Genomic DNA, 21,607 nt, shown 5'->3' on the forward strand with positions numbered 1-21,607 from the left:
CAGCAGCAGAGTGCAGTGTTGAATTGACTAATGTTGGGGTTGAGGTTGGAGCAGGAGCAAAGCAAAATCATAATACGAGTAATTGTGTGAGAGAGTACTGAAGACAAAGAATTGGAGGTCTTGATAAGGGCAAATAAAAGACAGAAATGGGGCATGGGAAGAGGGGGAATAATAGGTTATGGTTGGACAGAGTAATGTAAGAAAGTTTATAGGTAAAATATAGATGGGGAAAGAAGAGCAAAGGAGATAGCAGACAAAGAGAACTGGGCAAGTTTGATGATGTGGCAGAGAACACTAGCTATGCACTTATAGTCTACATAGTCTACATATTTAGTAAATATCAGAAAAGATCTTTTGAAAGATTAGTTTTTTGATAACAAGAGAAGAATTTTTGAAGGTTTAGCCTTGCCATAGTTTGTTTCTATTTCCCTTAAGATAAAGGCAGTTCAGAAGAGTCTGTCATTTCATTTTTAGCAGCCTTTGAGAGAAAAGAGGGAGTGTGACCATTTACTTGTTTAGTGTCCAAATCATATACAATTCCAGAAGTTAACTTAGTCTGCTGATGCCACTATTCATTTAAAATTTCAGCATGTGTCTTGGCTTCTTGGGTTGGCTCAAGGTTCAATATTACCAATCCCTTCCTGGCTGCTGCTTTGGAAAATCCTATGTGTTAGATTAATTTCATTTTTATATTTTGCAAATCTAATATGTGTGCCTTTTTCTCCATTGGAGCCTAAGTTTTTGCCTGGTATAATACTACAGAGCATAATAGTAATTTGTAAAATATTTGCTGTTAAGTATACAGAGATGAAAGTTGTATGACAACTATAAAAGAAATTTGTGTGCACATGTGACTGAGAATGGAGATATAATCCTAGAATCAGCACTGTCACATGATAGAGGAGAGGGGGTATTTGCATTATAATTTTTTGCAGCTTTTCTTTTGTTCTTTAAATTGACAAATATCAGCATTTAAAACATCCAGAAAACCAATTTAGTCACAAGGTACCAAATCCCTATCTCAGTCATGTAGAACGTATACTTTGGCTTAAGAACTAGGACCCAAGAATAACTAACTGGGCTTCTATCTGACCTGCACAGCAATAATTATTAAAAAGGCATCATCAAAGTAGGTTAATCTCAGTACTTACTTTTGCAAAATCCTGTGCAAATTATCATTTTAGCTCTTAAGAAAAGCAGCCAGGATTTAAGTAGAGACATTATGTCAGATTTATATATATAATTAAAACATGATATCTCCAAAAAAGAACCCTTTTCAGCTTATCAATAACCATCAACTAGAAAACAAAACAAACAAGTCTGCTGGGTGGAATGGTAGTATTATTTAAGTATGTATTTTGTATGCCCATGTATATGTGCATTTTATTTATACATAAGATATGATGTTAAAAGTCTCTGTATATTAAATTTGTGTGTGTGCTTGTATGTGTGTGAAATAGAGGGGGCTGAATGGGAAGCTGGAACAGGCAGTGTGCTATAGTGGGTAGACTGTTGGTCTTAGAATCAAGAAGGCCTAAGTTCACATCATGCCTTTCAAATTAGCTTTAGAACTTATTAGGTCTAATTACTTATCCCCTCTGATTCTCAGACAGTTCTCTAGACTTATCTATTAATTTAAAGATGGGTTGTGATTTGTACTGTTGCCTCATTGACAAAATCATGAATCTTTGACATGTTGCCTCTGTATACTTTTTAGTAATTGGAGACCTAACTTGTGATATCACTGACATGAAGAACTCCCAGTGAATAAATGCCCTTTACTAATACTTTATATATTATTTCATCAGAAACCATGGAGATTGTCCTATGGTGTGTGTTTGTATGTGTTTATATGGATATATGTGTATGTGTGTGGGTGTGGGGGATACACTGGGAAAATTTCTGGCCTTGGATTCAGGACAGACCTGTGTATCTGATAGCCATTACCTGTTTGCCCAGAGGCAAATTACTTAACCTTTCAGTAAAATGGGCATAATAGCTGTAGCACTTACCTCACAAGGTTGTTATGAGGATCAAAAGAGATACACACACAATTGCATTGAATCTGGTTTTGTTTTCCACTGAGAGAATGTAGAGAAATACAAAGTAAAGCCAGAGAAGAGCAAAGAGATGCAAAGTAGGTCTTAAAAATTTAATGCATTAGTGTTTAATCAATTTCTGAATCTGAGAGTTGGAAGGGACCTTGGGACTGTCTAGGCCAAATGGTTCCGGAACAAGGGTCCTCTCTGTCTCATATCTGTCAGAAGATAGCTCATCACTTTCCCGGATAACTATAATTGCCACAAGAATTTTTTTTATTACCTCAAACCTAAAACTGCTTCTTTCTCCCTTCTGTCTTCATCTTCTACTTCTGGGAATTTCACAGGACAAATCTAATTCTTTTTCCAGGTGATTTTCCTTCCAGTACTTGGGAAAAGGCTATCATTCTTCCTATTCAAGTCTTTCTTTCTCTAAGCTAAACATCCCCATTTCCTTTGACTATAATCTTCCATGGCATGAATTTTAGCCCTTTTTACCATCCTAATTACCTTCCTTGGGGCATAGCCCAGTTATCAGTGCCAGTCCTGAAATGTGTTGATCAGAACTAAATGTGATGCCCAGATGTGGTTTGACCAGGGTAAAGCCTAGCATTGTTTGTACTGGCACATTTCTTGAGTTCAAGACAAGATTTTCTAAAGTTGCTGCTAACTAAACTGGCAAGATAAAGGTAGACACATAGAGATAATTGATTATGCCAGGAAGTGTATATAAAATGCCAAATGAATGGTATAGATGGTAAATGATGGCACTTGTTTCATGACTTGCTCTGAGCAAGTCAGTTTCCCAGCCAAGGAGACACCATCCTGAAGGCTTTCCCCCTAGCAAAGTAGGATAGGATTAATCATTTATCTCTGTGATTTTATGCCTCTTCCCCACCTCCACTTATGTGAGGTGTTTATTTTTTCTTTTCTTGGAATCACATTGATCAAAATCCATTCAACTTTGTGCTACCCTCGGTTATTTTTTTTCTGTTTGTTCATTTGTCCCTCATTTCACTCCTGAAGTCAATCTCACTCTTCTTTTTTGGTTGCTTTGCTATGTATTACCTGCGTGGAGACAGGTTTCAGACTTATTTCCTAAACAAGAATGAAAGGGATGTGGACCAATGAGAGGATATGGAGAGTCAGGTTGGAGAAAAGCAACAGCGATTTAAAGAATGCAAAACAAGTCTTGTGAAGAAAATTTAAAAGCATTAGTGTTTAATCAATCTCAGAGTTAAAATATTCTTATCATCTTGCCCAGCCTGGAATTAAGGGACCACTCATGGGTCCTCATCCTTTGCATTGTACAGCATTGACATGCTCCATCTCCAACTGGAGCCAAGAGGTTCACTTCTTTTTAGACAACCCAATATACCCCATCTCTGAAGAGAACATTTTATTCTTGCTGACCTTAGTGAATAAACTCAAATGATATAGCCACTGTAATCAAAATTCCCAATCTCAAGAGATCTGTCAAGCGTCGACTTTCCTTGGTCTCTAGAACTTCAAGTAAGTGACCAACTTCCTATTATATCATATTATCTATCAAATGGTGATAAAAGAAAAAAACTTCAAAATGTTAAGATATATATTTTTCTGAGTCCCTTCCAGAATCACTGGCCTCTCAGGGAGTTGAGGGAGTTTTAGCTTCAGAGGGAAATTCTTTTACATGATGCCTTTCATCCTTCCCAGGGCATTCTAGCTGTACCTGACTTTTCCTTTACCCTTTCTAATTGGAAGTAAGCAGACACTATCATATCAAAGTTCTTTTCCCCAGCCCCTCTTGATCATTCTGCTTCTCTAATTTCCACTCCAGGCTCCCCTCTCTTTCCTCCTGGGGCATGCATCAGATCTTTGTGCAAAACCAAGAAAAAAGTTTCATTGGAATGTACTTTGCCTCTCCCTAAAAGAACAAAGCAAAACAAACAAAAAACAGAACGTTCTTAACTCATTCTCCATCCAGTTTTTCAGCCTTCTGGTTAAGTAGGTGAACTTTAAAGAAACTTTTTGACTTGTTATTGATACTTTCTGTTTCACATCACCTTCAATTCTGAATATATCCTTCTCAATGTAGGAAGCCTTCTGATCAATTAATCATCAAGCATTTACTATTTATCAGCAATGTACTAGGTGTTAAAAATAAGACAAAAATAAAACAGTCCATGCCCTCAAAGAGTTCAATATAACCAACCTATACATTGAACATGTCTGAGGATATATATGGTTTTCCATAGTAACCGCTACTTCTGCAAAGAAAGTAATTGGTAAATATAATTACACAGGACCCAGTTATTGATTTTTTTTTGTTCTTTCCATTGACATTGTTGTAGTCAATGTATTTGTTTTCTTGGTTCTGTTTGCTTCACTGAGCATCAGTTTATATAAATCTTACCGTACTTTTGTGAGTTCTTCATAGTTGTCATGGTAACATTCAATTGTATTTCTGATTCATAATCTTTTCCAACATTTTATTTAGCTATTCCCCCATTTGGTGAATAAGTTACTTTTGTTTCCACTTTTTTGACTATAGCAGATGCATTTTTTATGTGGAAATTAATTTTGGGAAGACTTCCTCTCAAATATTCCATTTGAAGCAGAATAATGCTAATGCTATAAATGTAGTCTCAGAAGATAAGAGACTTGATAACTATTTAAATAACATGATTACATTGGCTTTCCATCCTGCCAAAATAAACGCCTTAGGGAATAGGAAGAAGACTAGACTGGGTTTCAAGAAACTTGGATTTCATGCCTAGATGACTTAGGAACATTGACGGGTTTCCCTGGAGCTGTTTCTTTGTTTCTAAACTAGATAATGACCCTATAACAAGATAAGGTTGGAATGGGTTCATGATTTAGACACAAAGGATGATTCTAAAAGCAAATTAGGGGAACAAGGGATAATCTACCTCCCAGATCTGTGGAGAAGAAAGGAATTTATGGCCAAAGAATGAGAGTACATTATGAAATGCAAAGTGGCTAATTTTGATTATATTAACTGAAAATGGTTTTGTACAAACAAAACCAATGCAGACAGATTTAGAAAGGAAGCAGAAAAGTGAAGAAAAATTTTACATTTAAAGCCTTATTTCTAAGATATATAGAGAATTGACTCAAACGTGTAAGAATACAATTGACAGATAGTTGAAGGATATGAACAGACGTTTTTCAGATGAAGAAATTAAAACCATTTCTAGTCACATGAAAAAATGCTCTAAATTACTATTGATCAGAGAAATTCAAATTAAGACAACTCTGAGGCACCACAATACATATCTGTATATAATATAAATAGTATAGGCAATCTAAGAAGATTGGCTAAAATGACAGAAAAAGATAATGATATATGTTGGAGGAAGTGTGGGAAAACTGGAACATTAATACATTGTTGGTAAATTGTGAATTGATCCAACTATTCTGGAGAGCAAGTTGGAAGTATTACCAAAAAGCTATCAAACTGTGTATACTCTTTGATTCAGCAGTGTCTTTACTAAACCTGTATCCCAAAAAGATCATAGAGAAAAGAACCCATATGGGCAAAAATGTTTGTGGCAGCCCTCTTTGGAGTGGCAAGAAACTGGAAACTGAGTGGATGGATGCCCCTCAATTGGAGAATGACTGAATGTTATAGTATATGAATGTCATGGAATATTATTGTTCTGTAAGAAGTGAGCAGGATGATTTCAGAGAGGCCTGGAGAGACTTACATAAAGTGACGCTAAGTGAAGTGAGTTGAACCAAGAGAGCATTGTACACAGCAACAGCAAGATTATGTTTATGCTCAACTGTGATGGAAGTGGCTCTCTTCAACAATGAAGTGATTCAGGGCAATTCCAATAGATTTGTGATGGAGAGAGTCATCTGCACCCAGAGAAAGGAGAGTGGGAACTAAATGTGGATCATAACGTAGTATTTTCACCTTTTTTGTTGTTTGCTTGATTTTTTTTTTCCTTTCTCATTTTTTTTCTTTTTTCCTTTTTTGATCTGATTTTCTCAGGCAGCGAGATAAATGTGGAAATATTTTAGAAAAGTTGCACATGTTTAACATATATTTGATTTCTCGCTGTCTAGGGAAGAGGGGAGGAGAAAAAGGGAGGGAGAAAAATTTGGAACACAAAGTTTTGCAAAAGTGAATGTTGAAAACTATCTTTGAACATATTTTGAAAATAAAAATCTATTATTTAAAAATAAAAAAATAAATTAAGAAATGTTAGAATAGCATGATATAAGAACCCTGGACGTTCTGCTTACGTCCTATTGTTTCATATCCTTAGATGAGGATGGAGGAAAAGCAACTTCAAAATGTTATAATGTTTATTTCTCAGAGTCCTGTCTAGATCACTTTTGTTTTGTTTTGTTTTTTTATGGATTTAAACCTTTAGCCTCAGAGAGAAATTCTTTGACATGATACCTTTCACCTTTCCCAGGACTTCCTAGTTGTGCCTGATTTTCCCTTTGTTCATTTTAGTTGGGTTAAGCAGATTCAGGAAGCCTGGGTTGATCTTCTAAAGGTTTTTTTTTCCCTTTCTCTGATACTCTGGTACTCTGTTCCTCCGTAACATGAAGGAGTTGGGAATTATTTTGTTGAAGATGATTCTAAACTGACTTTCAGTTCCAACCTTCTATGATTCTGTGATATGGTAACTTAACTCTTGGGGTGGGGATGGAGGGCAGTAAGAATGTGAAGATTGCTATAGATTAATAACAGAACTCAGTTAGCATGAAATGCTTTTGGACTCTTGGGAAGAAAAATATAAATGTATTTGCTAGTTTTCTAACCAGATACACATTTTAATTATCTTTGTGCCCTGAACTGAAGGGAGGAAAAATGTCATTTATCAGAGGAAAAAATAATGTTCCAAAAGCCAGGTAGTTTTGTTATCCAAGATATCTTGTTCTTTAGGGGTCATAATGGAAAAGGGATCAAGTCAAGTTAGTCTGGTAGATGAGAAGCACAAATGTGGATGGGAAAAACTTCCTAAAAAAAATTCAGGAAATTAGAGTTTAGAGTCACATGAAAAAAGACTCAGTTTTTCAGTGCAGGAGGAGGAGGATGGGACAGACAGACAGATTCTTACTGTATCAGGGCAGATGCCCAGAGTTAATGTCTACTTTTGGCATATGAGACATAGACTGATTGGTGGCTGGCTAAATAGGATGAGATAGATAAATTTGGACTCAGATACCATTCAACACAGGTAAGACCCAGAGCAGAACCTGTAAAGCTAAGTGGATGACCTTCTCCAGAAGACATGGACTCCAGAGGTTCAGATTGGGGATGAGAGCAATCAGGGATGGGCAGGTGGCAAGAGGGAGGGTGGGAGGAGTAGGGCAGATGGTTAGATGAATATGAGTCAGCAGTGTGATGACAGTCCAGTGAGCTGGGACTCGGAGAGCCTTGGAGATGACAATATGGTGGTCACTAAGTGGGGAAGTAGAGACAGTGTAGAATCTGCCATCAGGAAAACCTGAGTTCAAATGTGGCCCTCAAACACTTAACTTTGCCTCATTTTCTCAGCTATAAAGTGGGAATAATAATAGCATTTTCCTTGGAGCATTATTGTGAGGATCAAGTGAGATAATATTTGTAAAACACTTAACACAATTCCTGGCAGATACTTAATAAATTACTCATTCCCATTCCTTTCCTTTCCTATTCATAGAAACAAATGCATAGAATGCTGGGTGGTCATTTGTTGGAGGTCTTATTGGGAAGATTCCTGTTCAGTTACAGGTTGGACTCAGTGGACTATGAGGTTCCTCCCAGCTCTGACACTATGACACAGTGATGCTAGAATTAAATGTGTGTGATTATTGTACAGAAATGACACTAAGTACAACCTCTAGAGGAAAAATAATTAATGGATTGGGATAGATGAGCTTTACTGGTATTATCCTCCTACCTTTCAAAGTAAAATGGAGCTCAGTGGGAACTACAAATGGGAACATTTTTGATGACTTTTGAAGAGGGTCTGATGATATTTTTAATAAGCAAATTTTTACTGAGCATATTTAGCTGACTTAGGGGAGTCCTGATTTCTGTCATAATATCATTATTGTCACCTAGATTATGCATGATTTGCTTGATTTTCAAGGACAAAATGAAAGCCAACAAGTGCAAATTACAAGTGAAGTTTTCAATTCAAAAGTGTGTGTGTTGGATGAGGGATTTTCTTCATTGAGTAGGCAGAGTAACTAGTTCTGAGTCAGAAATATCCCAGTTCAAATCTCACCTCTGACAGAAACTGATTGGATGATCCTAAACAAATTCCATCAACCTTCAGTGCCTCCAGGCAAATTTTGAAGACTGAGCTTCAGAACATTTGAACACCTACATTTTGAAGAGGAGTTTTCTTATCTAGGAATTCTTAACCGTCAATGAAATAATGGGTAGAGATGGAGACTAATAAATGAGAACTTTACAAAAATAGAATTTCCTAAGGAAATAAATTATTTCCTTTTCACTGGGGATCACCAAGCAGAGGCCGAGTAGTCACTTATTGGGGATCTTATTGGGGGATTCATGGTTAGTTACAGATTGACTTGATGCACCACAAGGTTCCTCTCAACTCTGACACTGATATAGCGATGCTAGAATTAAGTGAATTTGTGATTATTGTATAGAAACACATAAGTGTACATGTAGAGGAAGCCAAGCTACCAATCTCCTGGAAGAATAGTTAATGGATTGGGGATAGAAGAGCTCTGCTGGTATTATCTCCCTAACTTTTAAAATAAAATGGAGCTCAGTGAGAGCTACAGGTAGGAACTCTTTCTAATATCTTTTTTTCCCCTGAGGCAATTGGGGTTAAGTGACTTGCCCAGGGTCACACAGCTAGGAAGGGTTAAGTGTCTAAGATCAGATTTGAACTCAGGTCCTTCTGACTTCAGGGGCTGGTGCTGTATCCATTGCACCACCCAGCTGCTCCAATAATGTCTTTTGAAGAAGGTCTGATGATCTTTTTAATAAATGAATTTTTATTAATATCTTTTACTTTCATACTTTTGTTCTTTGAGAGAGTAATTCCATCCCTTATGATAGAATATTTTCAATGACATTTTAATTATGGGCATCACATCCATAATTATAGTCATAGTTTACCCAGAACTCCTCCTATAAGTGAAACTTAGGATTATTCCTACTTCAGAAGTGTCTTTTGGGGAACCTACATCCTGTCAGGGAACAGTAAAGGGATTGAAGAGTCTCAGTAGCTTATTTCCTGAAATTGGGAAGTGCTTTGAAAAGATTAAAAAAGTCAGCATGAAACATAGCAAAGATATAGCTGAAAAAGTGAGATTCCTATTATTTAGTAACAGCAGGGGACCCTCCCCTGGATCTGGGGATGGATTTTTTTTCCTGCTGGCAGATGTAATTTAAAGCCCAATTCCCCCCTGTACTTCTCTTTGTATGTGTGTTCTTTTCTATCCCAGTAAAGAAAGTTAAAACATTACCTGGCAAGTTCATCAAAGAGCCCTTTTATCTAAAGGAAATTGCATTGTCGGTAGGTAAAGATTTCCGCAGCAGCATCTGCAGCTATGAACTCTCCATTTTTAAGGGTCTTTTCAGCAGAATAATTACCTCCTAAAGTCATTGTCATCGTGTCTGAGTTCTTTCTCTATTGTTCTACATGCCACCCTTTGAAAACTTCTGCATTCTGATCTGTGGGTCTTGGGATTTGATTTTTACCTCTGTCCCCTCTTTTACCCTTTTCCACATCCTACCCAATTCTTTAGTAGACCTGCTTATACCTTATTTTCATGATGTTTCTCCTGTCACTGTCTTTTCTTGCCACCTTCCAAGAACACTGTCATTGAGTGTTTGCTGACTGGAATAATGATAATGAATAATAACATATCTCCTGACTGACCAGCATTTCCTACCAGTAATTATTCCTTTGGGATGAAAGGGCTGTTTCTAGAGAGATTCTGCTCAGAGATCAAGTGTCAGATATTATTAATTATTGGAACAGAGTCTTCTGTCAAATTTTGTAGCTATGATCTATCAGTTGAGCATCATTGCCAGGGAATAAGTTATCTGAGAGCAAAGTTTGATTGGGATAGAGGAGGGCCAGAAAAATGGAAAGCTTGGGACCCATTGAAGGGAGGGAAAAAGGAGGTACCCAGGTGGATTTTTTTTTGGCAAGAGACCTGTATAAGAGTGACTCAGTGTTTGGTAAGGATGCTGGACAAGGAGGAAAGAGTTGCTAATTGGAGATATGGGACAAACTTAAGCTTCATCACCTGGATCAAACTTAACTGGAAAAAGGGTGAAAGGCAATAGTCACTGGTCCTCTCTAGGATAGTGTTCTGAAGTCACTGACACCAAGCTTCTCCTGGAACATCATGAGTCTGAGTTTTTGAAAATAAAAGCAAACACTTCAGCCTTTGGAATAGAGGAACTCCTCCTAGTAGTTACCAGACCAGTTTTCCCAGCTGCTATATTTTAAACACAAAGGACATTTACTTGTCCACTGGCTCAGACAAGCTGCATAATTTCTGTCACTCATTTCCTTTTCTATAAAATGGAGCTTAAAAACTTCCTTTCTTCATAGGGCTGTAAAAAAAAAAAAATGAGGGAGATGGCACTTAAATTCCCTCAGCCTTAGTTTCCCCATCTATAAAGTGGGAATAACAGAACATTTATCTATAAATTATTATTTTAAATGACTTGAGGAAAAATAGGAGATAATGGATGCAAGATAGTTGACGTTTTATACCACTTTAAGGTTTGCAAATCTCTATATAGGAAGGACTTTGGATGGGGTGGAGTTAAAAGCATCAGAGTACCTTCCATTATATCCTATTGCTTCTATAAAGAATCGGAGAACACAGATATTCATAGCAGCTCTTTTTTTTTTCCTGTGGCTAAGAATTGGAAATTAAGGTGACGCCCATCAGTTGGGAAATGGCTATGTAAGATGTAGTATGTGATTATGATGGAATATTATTGTGTGATAAAGTGATGAACAAATAGATTTCAGAAAAAACCTGGAAAGACTTACAAGAGATGATGCAAAGTGAAGTGAGCAAAACCAGGACACTGTTCACAGTTTTGCTCAATGAAAAACTGGGGATGTCTTACCTGTTCTCAGCAAGGCAGTTTCAAATGATTCATAATGAAGCATGCTGTCCACCTCCAGAGAAAGAACTGTCTGAATACAGACTAACATGCTACTTGTTTCTTTGTTTTGTTTCTTTTTTCATTTTTTTATTTGAGTCTTGACTAATATGGAAATATTTTACATTATTGCATATATATAGACTATTTCAGATTGCTTACAGCCTCAGGGAGGGGATAGGAGTGACGGGGAGGAAAGAATAGACCTTGGAACTCAAAACTTTTAAAAAATGTTAAATAAATTATAATTGAGAAGGAATAAAATATTATATAAGAATCAATTAATCAATAGAGTAAAGTTTAAAAAAAAGAATTGGAGGTTCTAGGAAATTGGATCCAAGGTCCCATACATGTTAATTTAAATATTACTTGAATTCATAAGATTTTGCTCTGTACCTTTAAATCTGAAATCATTATTTGTATAACATACCCTTTATTCCATCTGAGACTCTATTTGCTTCCTCTGAGGTATACCAAGCTCTTTTGGCTGTTCAGGGAAACAAAATGCTTATCATTGCCCATTGGTGAGTCCTGGCTTCCTTTAAGTCTCAGGTAAAGTCCCACCTTTTAGGAAACCTTTTCCAATTCCCTTAATTGCCATCTCTCGGTTGATCATTTCCTGCTCATCCTGTAGACGGCTTCTTTGTACATATTTATTTGTGTCATATTCCCCACTAGATTGTGAGTTCCTTGAGATCAGGGACTTGCTCTGGAAAGAACAATCCAGTTTTCTATGGGGTTGACTTGTGTTTCGTTTTCTAGGGAGATGTGCATCCAACAAGATGGGAGAGTCCACCTCACTGTGGTTTATTTTGGGAAGGAACAAATGAGTGAAGTCAAAGGAATATTGGAGAATACTTCCAAGTGAGTATTGCATGAGACCCATTCTCCCCTAACTACAGACTTCAGGACAGCTACTGTGTGATTTGACTTTCCTTCCCAATGTGAGGAGGGGCAGGATTCAGCCTAGTTGGCAACTTGAGGGAAAGAGAGAGGATTCCATCTCATTCTGCTCCCTGAGATCACTCTGCCTGACACCAGCCCTAATTGTGTTGAGCTGACACATTTGACAGATGTGATCAACTCCCTGGAGCAGCTGGGTTGGGAAGCTGGGGTTTCTTTGGGCTTCTGCATGACTGAATAGAATCATTCTTTTTAGCACTAAAGGTTTTGGAGGTTTGCATGTGCAGAGTGGGAATTAGAAAGAACATAGCTTTGTAATTAGTTCTGTCTCAGTCATAGCTAAGAAAGTTAGGAGGGATATGCCCAGTCAGATCTTAGCAAAGGGATGCAATCCCTTGACGTTAACTCATTATGCTTTTTGAGAATCAAAAGAGAAACCAAAGGGGGTTGGCTGAGAATCCCAACTTAAATCTACTGGAAAGCTTTTCAACAAGGGCTTGTCGTGGACTGTCATGGTTTTATGTAGTAGCCCACAGATTGGCCTTCAGAAAAAAAGGAACTTGAATAAAAGTATGTATTATGTTGTTCTTTTTCATAACTCCATAACTTCTGATAACTCCATTTGGAGTTTTCTTGGCAAATATACTGGAGTGATTTGCATTCTCCAGATCGTTTTACTGATACGAAAACTGAGGCAGACAGGATTAAATGATATCCCCAAGGACATGACAGCTAGGACATGTCTGAGGCTATATTCCTAACTCCAGGCCTGGGCAATCTACTGCACCATCGAGTTGCCAAGTATGGTATGTAATAAATAACAAAAGTTCATGAGTTTTGGTTATATTAGGATTGTAGATTTAGGGCTAGAAGGCACCACAGAGACCAACTAGTTTAACCCTCTCATTTTACAGATAAACACTCAGTAACTCACCTAATATCATATAGACAATAAGCTAAGTAGCCAAAGCAGAATTTGAATACAGTTCTTCTGAGTGTACAGTAAGAGCTCTTTCATTTGTACCATACTGTCTGTAAGGAATTTTAAATCACTGAGGTATGATGCTGGTTCTGGAAGGAAGGAAACAAGCATTTATTAAGTACCTTTTCTGTGGCAGGCATTTTACAAATATTATTTCATTTGATCCTAACAAGAATCCTGGGAGATAGTCATTGTTATTATCCCCATTTTACAGCTGAGGAAACTGAGGCAGATGGAGATTAAGGTATTTGCCTAAGAGGCACAATTAATAAATAGTTGAATTTAAATTTAAACTCAGATTTTCCTGACTCCAAGACTAGTTCACCACTGTCTTTAGCTATCTCTGCTCAAAGGCCTTTGAAGGATCTAATTAAGTGATAGGGAATATTGCTTTAATAGTTTTCTCTAAGGTTCTTGGGAATAATAATTAACAATAACAATTATATAATGATAGCATATTAATTAATTGTAATAATTATGTAAAATAATAATAATAACAACAGGGCAGCTAAATGGCATGGTAAATAAAGCACCAGACCTGACATCAGGAAGACTTTTCTTCCTGAGTTTAAACCTAGTCTCAGACACTTCTTAACTGTGTGACCTTGGGCAAGTCACCTTGTTTGTCTCAGTTTCCCCATTTTTAAAATGAGCTGGAGAAAGAAATGGCAAACCTCTCCACTATCTTTGCCAAGAAAATCCAAATGGGATTACAGAGAGCCAATCATGACTGAAAATGACTGAGCAACAATTTATAGAGTGATTTAAGATTTGCAAATATTGCACAAGTGATTCTCACAACAACCATGGAAGGTATGTATTGTTTTTATCCTAATTTTACAGATGAGGAAACTGAGGCAGGTGGAGGTGAAGGTCACATAGACAGGAATTGTCTGAGGCTGTGTTTCAAGTTAGATCTTCCTGACTCCAAGTGCAACTTTCTATCCATTGAACTATCTTGTTGCTTCTACAAGTACATTCAGCCTTGACTTAGAATAAAGTGGAAGAGGCAGAAATTTGAAGTAGGTGCCATATCACACTACTTGCAAAATCAAACTCAAAATCAGGTCTCTTGCCTATAAGCGAGGTATTTTTCTCCAGTCCATTAAAAATCCTTCTTTAATGGAGTTCTGTAAGTATTAGTGTTAATCAGGCTTGCATCTAGACAAGGGCAAATTGCAACAGAGCTAGCAAACAAACTTTGGGCAATTGTCCTGTTTCTATAACAGACCCTAAAGCTTATGGAGGATGAATCCTCATAAGTGCTTGCCATGCCCATCTCAGACCTGCCTCGTAGCAAAAAGTAGAATGAGAACATAAATGTAGCCACCAAGGAGGAACACTGAGTAGCAAAAATCAATGAAGCATAAATGGTCTGTGTGTGCCTCATTGATTTTTCCCCTGCTCCCTGAATTGTTAGATTGGTCACCAATGGTCTCTTCATTTACTTTACTTTCTTTGCTCTCTCTCTGAATCTGCTGGCTGTCCTTCCTCTGTGATGCTGCTTTCAGAAGCATTTTCTGGCACAATTCATTAGCTGGGGCTACCTTTGTCCTTAGAAAAACAAGATGGGCATTCCCAAATTGCAGGGCACCACATTTGAAGAAGGCAGTCTATTGTGCTGATCACTAGATTGGGAGCTAGGAAACTTGGGTTCAAATCTCAGCTATGTAATATACTAGTGGTTCTCAAAGTGTGATCCAGAAAATCCTAGGAGTCTTTGAAACCCTTTTAGAGGGGTTACAAATTTAAAGTTAGTTGTTATTTTTAATATGGTAAATATCTATAAATATAACCCACATAAACACAAACTCTTTGGACAGAGACTCAATAATTTTTAATAATAAAAAGATACTGAGAACAAAAGTTGGAGAACTACTGCAATATGCTACCTTTGTTTTCCTTGGTCCTCAGAGTACCTATTTGCTCTTTTCTTTCTCTGAATTGGTTTTTTTAAAGTCCATTTAATGTATTAGCCTAGGTGATTACTAATCCCTTCCAACTCAAAAAATCTTATGATCACAAATGGTTCGGATGCTCTGAAATATTTGGGATTGCTTTTTGGCTCCCTTAGTAGGAAAGACACTATTATTAATGTAGTGATCTGGGTTAATTGCAGATAAACTTTACATATAGAAGCTATATTTATTTAAATCAGGTACTTTGCTCATGATTTCATTACCCCCCCCCCTTTTAGTTTTTCTTATGATATCTCATCTCTGATCACAACATCAAAGTGTTAGCAAGGACCAACCTAGAGTAGAGGAGTGATTGTGGGTAGGGAGTGTGCAGGGGGTAAATGAAGCAGAAATCACTGCTTTTATTTCACTGGAAGACCCAACAACTTTCTCCTCCAATGGTATGAGTTCTCTGTAAAGACAGGTGAAAATCATATGGCATATGCTGCCTTGGGTATTATATTCTTTGTCTTTTTCTCTCACCCCTTCTTCCCTCCGTTTTCCAATTCTAGCTTTGAGAGCAGTAATCTAAACAACACTTATAATTCTTAGAATTACCTTAGAATAACATTATCATTCTTAGAAAGAACATGTCAGATCAACCTAATTGACCTGCTCACTTATATGCATTGTGGCTCAAGTCATCCTTCTTTATGACTTTTCTGTTCCTACTGGCTATATATACTTCCCTCCTCCCCTCCCCTCCCTCCCCCCATACACGTCTCTGTATCTATGTATATAAATCTGTCAGTATATAAACACATACACATATACACGTGTATATATCCCCTATTTGGATGTAAGTATGACTCTCTCTGCCTCTCTGTCCCTCCCTTTTCTCCTCCTTCCTCCTCCTCCTTTCTCCTCCCCTTTCCTCCTCTTCCTCCTCCTCCTCTTCCTCTTCCTCCTTCTCCTCCTCCTCCTCTGACCTACCATTGTTTTTGGATAAAATGAAATGACATTTGTAAAGCACTTTGCAAACTTTAAAGCAATATATAAAGGCCGATTATTTATTATTATTGTTGTTATTGTCATGATTATCCAGAGGAAAGCAACTAGATTGTGAGAAAGAGCTTAAAAACCATACTGTGCAAGGTTCAACTGAAAGAACTGAGATTTTAGCCAGGAGAAAAAGCTTAAGAGAATGTCAGAGCCATAAAATCTTTCAGGTTTTAAGATTAATCCAATCTAAGAGTTACTAAAATTTGAGAAATAGATTTTTAAAATTTTCTTTCATTCTTTTTTTAGCTTTTAATTTTCCAAACATATACATAAATAGTTTTCAACTTTCCCCCTTGCAAAACTTTTTTTCTCCCTCCCTTTATCCCACTCCCTTCCCTAGACAGAAAATAATCTAATCTATGTTAAACATGTGCAATTCTTCTATACATATTTCCACAATTATCATGCTGCACAAGAAAAATCAGTCAAAAAGAAAAAAAATGAGAAAGAAAAGAAAAAGCAAGCAAACAACAAAAAAGGTGCAAATGCTATGTTATGATCCCAGTGTTTCCACATCCCATCCAACATTTATTTTTTAAATTTATTTCTTTTTAAAATTTATTTTTATTAAAGTTTTTTTATTTTTATTTTTAAAACATATGCATAGATAGTTTTTAACTTTCATCCTTGAAAAACTTGTGTTCTATTTTTTCCCCTCCTTTCTCCTTATCCCACCTCAGACAGGAGGTAATCCAATATATGTCAAGCTGGAGTCTCTGGATTTATCAAACACTAGATCACTATAGTTATTGATTTATTGTGTCTTGTGAACCTAATCTATTCCACTGATCAACTATTCTATTTCTTAGCCTGTACCCAAACCCTCAAATAGTTTTGATGACCACTGTTTTATAATATAGTTTTATGTCTGGTAGGCTACCTTTGTTTGCATTTTTTTCATTCCCTTGAAATTATGGATCTTTTGTTCTTCCAAATGAACTTTGTTATTATATTTCTAGCGCTGTAAAGTAATTTCTTGACAATTTGATTGGTATGGCACTGAATAAGTAGTTTAATTTAGGTAGAATTTTCATTTTTATTTTATTAGCTTGGCCTACCTATGAGCACTTGATGATCCTCCAGTTGTTTAGATCTAACTTTGTGTGGGAAGTGTTTTATAATCGTATTCATATAGTCCCTGACTTTGCCTTGGCAGGTAGACTCCCAAATATTTTATATTATCTATATTTATTTTAAATGGGATTCTCTTTGTATTTCTTGCTACTGGACTTTGTTGGTAATATATAGAAATTCTGATGATTTATGTGGATTTATGTTATATCTGTAACTTTGCTAAAATTGTTATTTGTTTCTAGTAGTTATTTAGTTGATTCTCTAAGTATATCATCATAACATCTGCAAAGAGTAATAATCTTGTTTCCTTGTTATCTACTCTAATTCCTTTTTTTCCCCTTCTCATTGCTAAAGCTAACATTTTTAATACAATATTGAATAATAATGGTGATAGTGGACAACCTTGTTTCAATCCTGATTTTATTAGCAATGGTGCTAGTTTATTCCAATTACATATGATATTTGCTGATGATTTTTAAAAAATGCTACTGATTATTTTAAGGAAAACTCCATTTATTCCATGTATTATTATTTAGTGTTTTTAATAGGAATGGGTGTTGGATTTTGTCAAATGCTTTTTCTGCTTCTATTAAGATAATCATACAATTTCTGTTAGTTTGCTTATTGATGTAGTCAATTATGCTAATAGTTTTCCTAATATTGAATCAGCCTTGCATTTCTGTTATACATCCTACTTGGTCATGGTGTATTATTCTGGTGATAAAGAAATAGATTTTTAAGTTCTGAATCAAGGGAGGAACTTCTCAGTAATCTATCATTTAGCAATTGTAGAGAGTTCATTGGGTGTTTTCAGAAGGAGATGAATGGTCACCTGTTGGACTGTCCTGGAGGACATTGAGTCATCAGGCAGGATAGGTGTAAAACAATGTCATCTCTAAGGTCCTTATTACCTTGCAAACACTGTAATAAATACAAATTAAGTAACCTTCTAACACCATGTACTCCAATTCAGTATAGCCCATGTTTCTTCATTTCTTGGAAATGAAGAGAATGGATGATAACTCAGCTTTTCTAGCCACTGAGTCAGATTTACAGTGACAGGAGTGACTAACAACCTATCCTTCCTTATTAAACCTTCCCCAATTCTTCTCTCCCAAATCTCCAGATAATTCTGCAGAACCTCTCCAAGGAGGGTTGGAAGAAAGAATAAACATAATCTGTTCAGGAAAGTGCTTTATAAATAGTAAAATGCTGTTGAAATATGGGGTAACATTAGTCTCTTTTTTTTAAATTAATTTTTTTTTATTTTATTGAAGATCCACTCTCTCTCCCTTCTAAATTCCCTTACCTTTTAACAGCTATCCAAACCTAGTTGGAGAGCTATAGTTCTTATTCTGGGATCTATTTAGGAAAATAGATAAATTTCAGGAGATCCATGAACTTGGATGAGGAAAAACACAGCCTTATTTTTTTTTTTTTAAACTTAACTTCTCTTCCCTTCTCTTCTCCCCTTAGAGACAAGAAACACAAAATTTCTATTAAAATATGCATAAACAAAACAAATTTTTGTATTGACTCTGTCCAAAAAATTTATTATTCTCTCTGTGCTGTGAGTTTATGACCTCTTTATCAGGAGGTTGTTCTAGTGGGTTAGGCTATTTGCAAATATTTTTATATGCTATTTACCTAGTTGAGCAGCTGAGTGCCATAGTGGATAGAGTGTTAGGTCTGAAGGCAGGTAAACTTCTTTTCATGAGTTCAAATTTGAACAGTATCTCTGCTAAGAAAATCTCAAATGGGGTCACAAGGAATCAAACACAAGTGAAATAACTCAACAACAACATTTATATAGTTACGTGTAGTCGTTATGTGTTGTCTCCATTGGTAGATTACAAGGTCTTTGGAGGAAGTGCATGGTACATAGTAGTAACTTTAAAATGTTATTTGATTGATTGATTGATTGCCTCAGAGAGTAGCTAGAAAATTCCTAATGAGCTTCTACTTCTGGCTTCTGTGCTAACTGCCAACTGAATGTTGCAAGCTCAGGTAGACAGAACTGTCTTTCACATAGAAATCTCTGGGTTATCAATGACTTTTGCTACTGTGTCATTGATGGACCATTGGTACTTCGGTTAAATTATTTTGTCATATATAGACATTAAAATGAAAAATAAAAACTTGGCTTCTGGGTAGGAAGTATATCAACTTGAAGCTGATAATAACTGACTTTATAGCATTTGATAAAGTTCAAGCTTGGCACAGTCCATTATTTAACACCCAAATCATGTTTCTCCTAAACCAACAAATACTATATTCCCTTTATTCTATAAATATTCCATATTTGTTTCCCTCATAAATTTTCCCTGATAAAAAGAATCTAAGCCCTGCACACTACAAAGCCTTGCATTCCATCTCCTGGGTTAATTATCTTAAAACTCCGCTTTATCATGTCACTTTTCCTCATTATTAGTTTTCCAATCATGACACCCAATTGATTATTGATTTTTTTCTTCCATAACAGATCTAGAATATTACTTCTTTTTTCATCCTAACATGACCATTCTCTAATTCATCCTCTTCACAGCTATGAAAATAATCTTCATAAAAGCACTGGTCTGACCATACCATACACTGCCTTAAGGATCTTCAGTGGCTCCCTATGACATTTTAAAGCTCTTCACAATATAATTCTGGTCTGTGTCCTTTTCCATATTTATCTTATGCATCCTTTATTTCAATCAAATGACTCACGGTTTTTCAAACTTGGTATTCTATCTTCAGCCCTTTTCCAGAATGTTTCCCCATGCTTGGAAAGCATTTCTTCCTTATCTCTATCCATTACAGTCTCTAGCTTCCTTCAGGAATCAGCTCACATATCAAATTTTATAGGAACCCTTTCTTGATTCCTTTAACTATTAATATTCTCTCTTCCTTCATATTTTATACATAACACAGATATAAGTGTATATACTGTGATACTTTTATGTGGATATATTTTATATACGTATATTTATATATAAATGTATCTATTTATATATGTGTGAGTATATGTATGTGTGAGGGCAGATTCTATTTTGTGTGTTGTCATTTCCTCGTCACTTGGCATTGGTACGTACCCTTAATAAATGCTTATTTGGGTTGGTTTGGATTCAGTGGCTTTCCTCTGTTAACTGGATCAAGTCCAAATCCCTTAGTTCATATCCAAGATGCTATACAATCTGGCTAATGGTTTGTCTTTCCTTCCTTAGCCTTTTTTTCAGATGAGGAAACTGAGGCAAGTGACTTGTCCAGGGTCACACAGGTAGTAAGTGTCTGAGGCCAGACATTTTAAATTCTAACTTGAATTCCAAATTCTAGTTCTAAACTAGATTCCAAACTTGAAACTGTCAGGCTCATTCTCATCTTCATTTAATTCATTTTCAAAAAATGAATGCCTACTGTGAGCAAAATTGTATCCTAGACACTAAAGAGAATACAAAGATAGATAAGATACACAAAATAAATTGCAGAGAATGTACAATGTGAATTAATAGAGAGGAAGAAGAGTATGCTTCTGGACTAGATGGTATCTCTGTAAACTTTTATATTAGGGATTCTAAGCTTGGGGTCCATAGATATTCCCCCTAATACCATGAATCTATGAATATATTTCAGGGAGTCTGTGAACTTGGATAGGAAAAAAAATTATCTCTTTAGTCTCACTAAGTTCTAATGGAAACTTAGCATTTCTTTCAATTATTTAAAAATGCTACTCTGAGAATAGGTAGATAAGAGTGCAATAGACTATCATAGGGGTTCACAAAATAGGTTTAAGAACTCATGCCCTATAGCAACTTCAACTATGACCTTACTGGTGGGCCTGCTTTGGGGAGTATTTTAAGAAAAATCCCGCTCTTGCATTGTTGTTAATCCTTTTTTCATCCCTAGGCCCCAGAGTGCCTGATTCTCTGCTTAGACAAGTGCTATTCATTTTTAAAGTCCTTCCCCTTCAAGGGAGCCTTTTCTGTCGACCCTGGCTGATGGCACTGTCCCACTTTTGTATCTCTATCATACTCACTGTCTATACCACTCATTTAATACAATATATATCACCTAGGTAGTATTGTGATTAGAATTCCAGGCTTGGAGTCAGGAAGACCACTCTTCCTGAATTCAAATCTGGCCTCAGACTTTTACTAGCTGTGTGATCCTGGTCAAGTCACTTAATCCTGCTTGCCTCAGTTTCCTCATCTGTAAAATGAGCTGAAGAAGGAAATATTTTGTCAAGAAAATGTTTCGCCAAGAAAACTGCAAATGAGGTCACAAGAAGTTGAACATGAGTGAAAAATAACTACACAACAAATATGTATGTACATGTATGTGTATAATATATGTGTGTGTATACACATATGTATATATGTCTATTTATGTAACTATATATAAATATATGTATCACAATATATACACTCTATTCTAGGCTATTATTTTAATTTTTGCATGTGTTTGACTTTTGAACTAGATGATCTCTAAAATCTCTTCCAGCTTTACTCTCCATAGAATCTTAACCTATTATATTAGTATCAATATA

The 21,607-nt window shown here is 36.1% G+C and overlaps 1 protein-coding gene across 7 annotated transcripts in view; it reads left to right on the top strand.

Moving 5' to 3' along the window:
* Positions 1–21,607, top strand: part of CSGALNACT1 (chondroitin sulfate N-acetylgalactosaminyltransferase 1) — a 384,927-nt gene that overhangs the window by 325,196 nt on the left and 38,124 nt on the right. For all 7 annotated transcript variants that reach the window (XM_031950808.1, XM_031950813.1, XM_031950810.1 and 4 more), the window contains one exon: positions 11,923–12,024. In XM_031950808.1, the coding sequence (XP_031806668.1) occupies positions 11,923–12,024 (102 nt within the window). The remainder of the gene's footprint in view (positions 1–11,922; positions 12,025–21,607) is intronic.

Source organism: Sarcophilus harrisii, chromosome 2, assembly GCF_902635505.1.
Source record: "Sarcophilus harrisii chromosome 2, mSarHar1.11, whole genome shotgun sequence".
Taxonomy (NCBI): domain Eukaryota; kingdom Metazoa; phylum Chordata; class Mammalia; order Dasyuromorphia; family Dasyuridae; genus Sarcophilus; species Sarcophilus harrisii.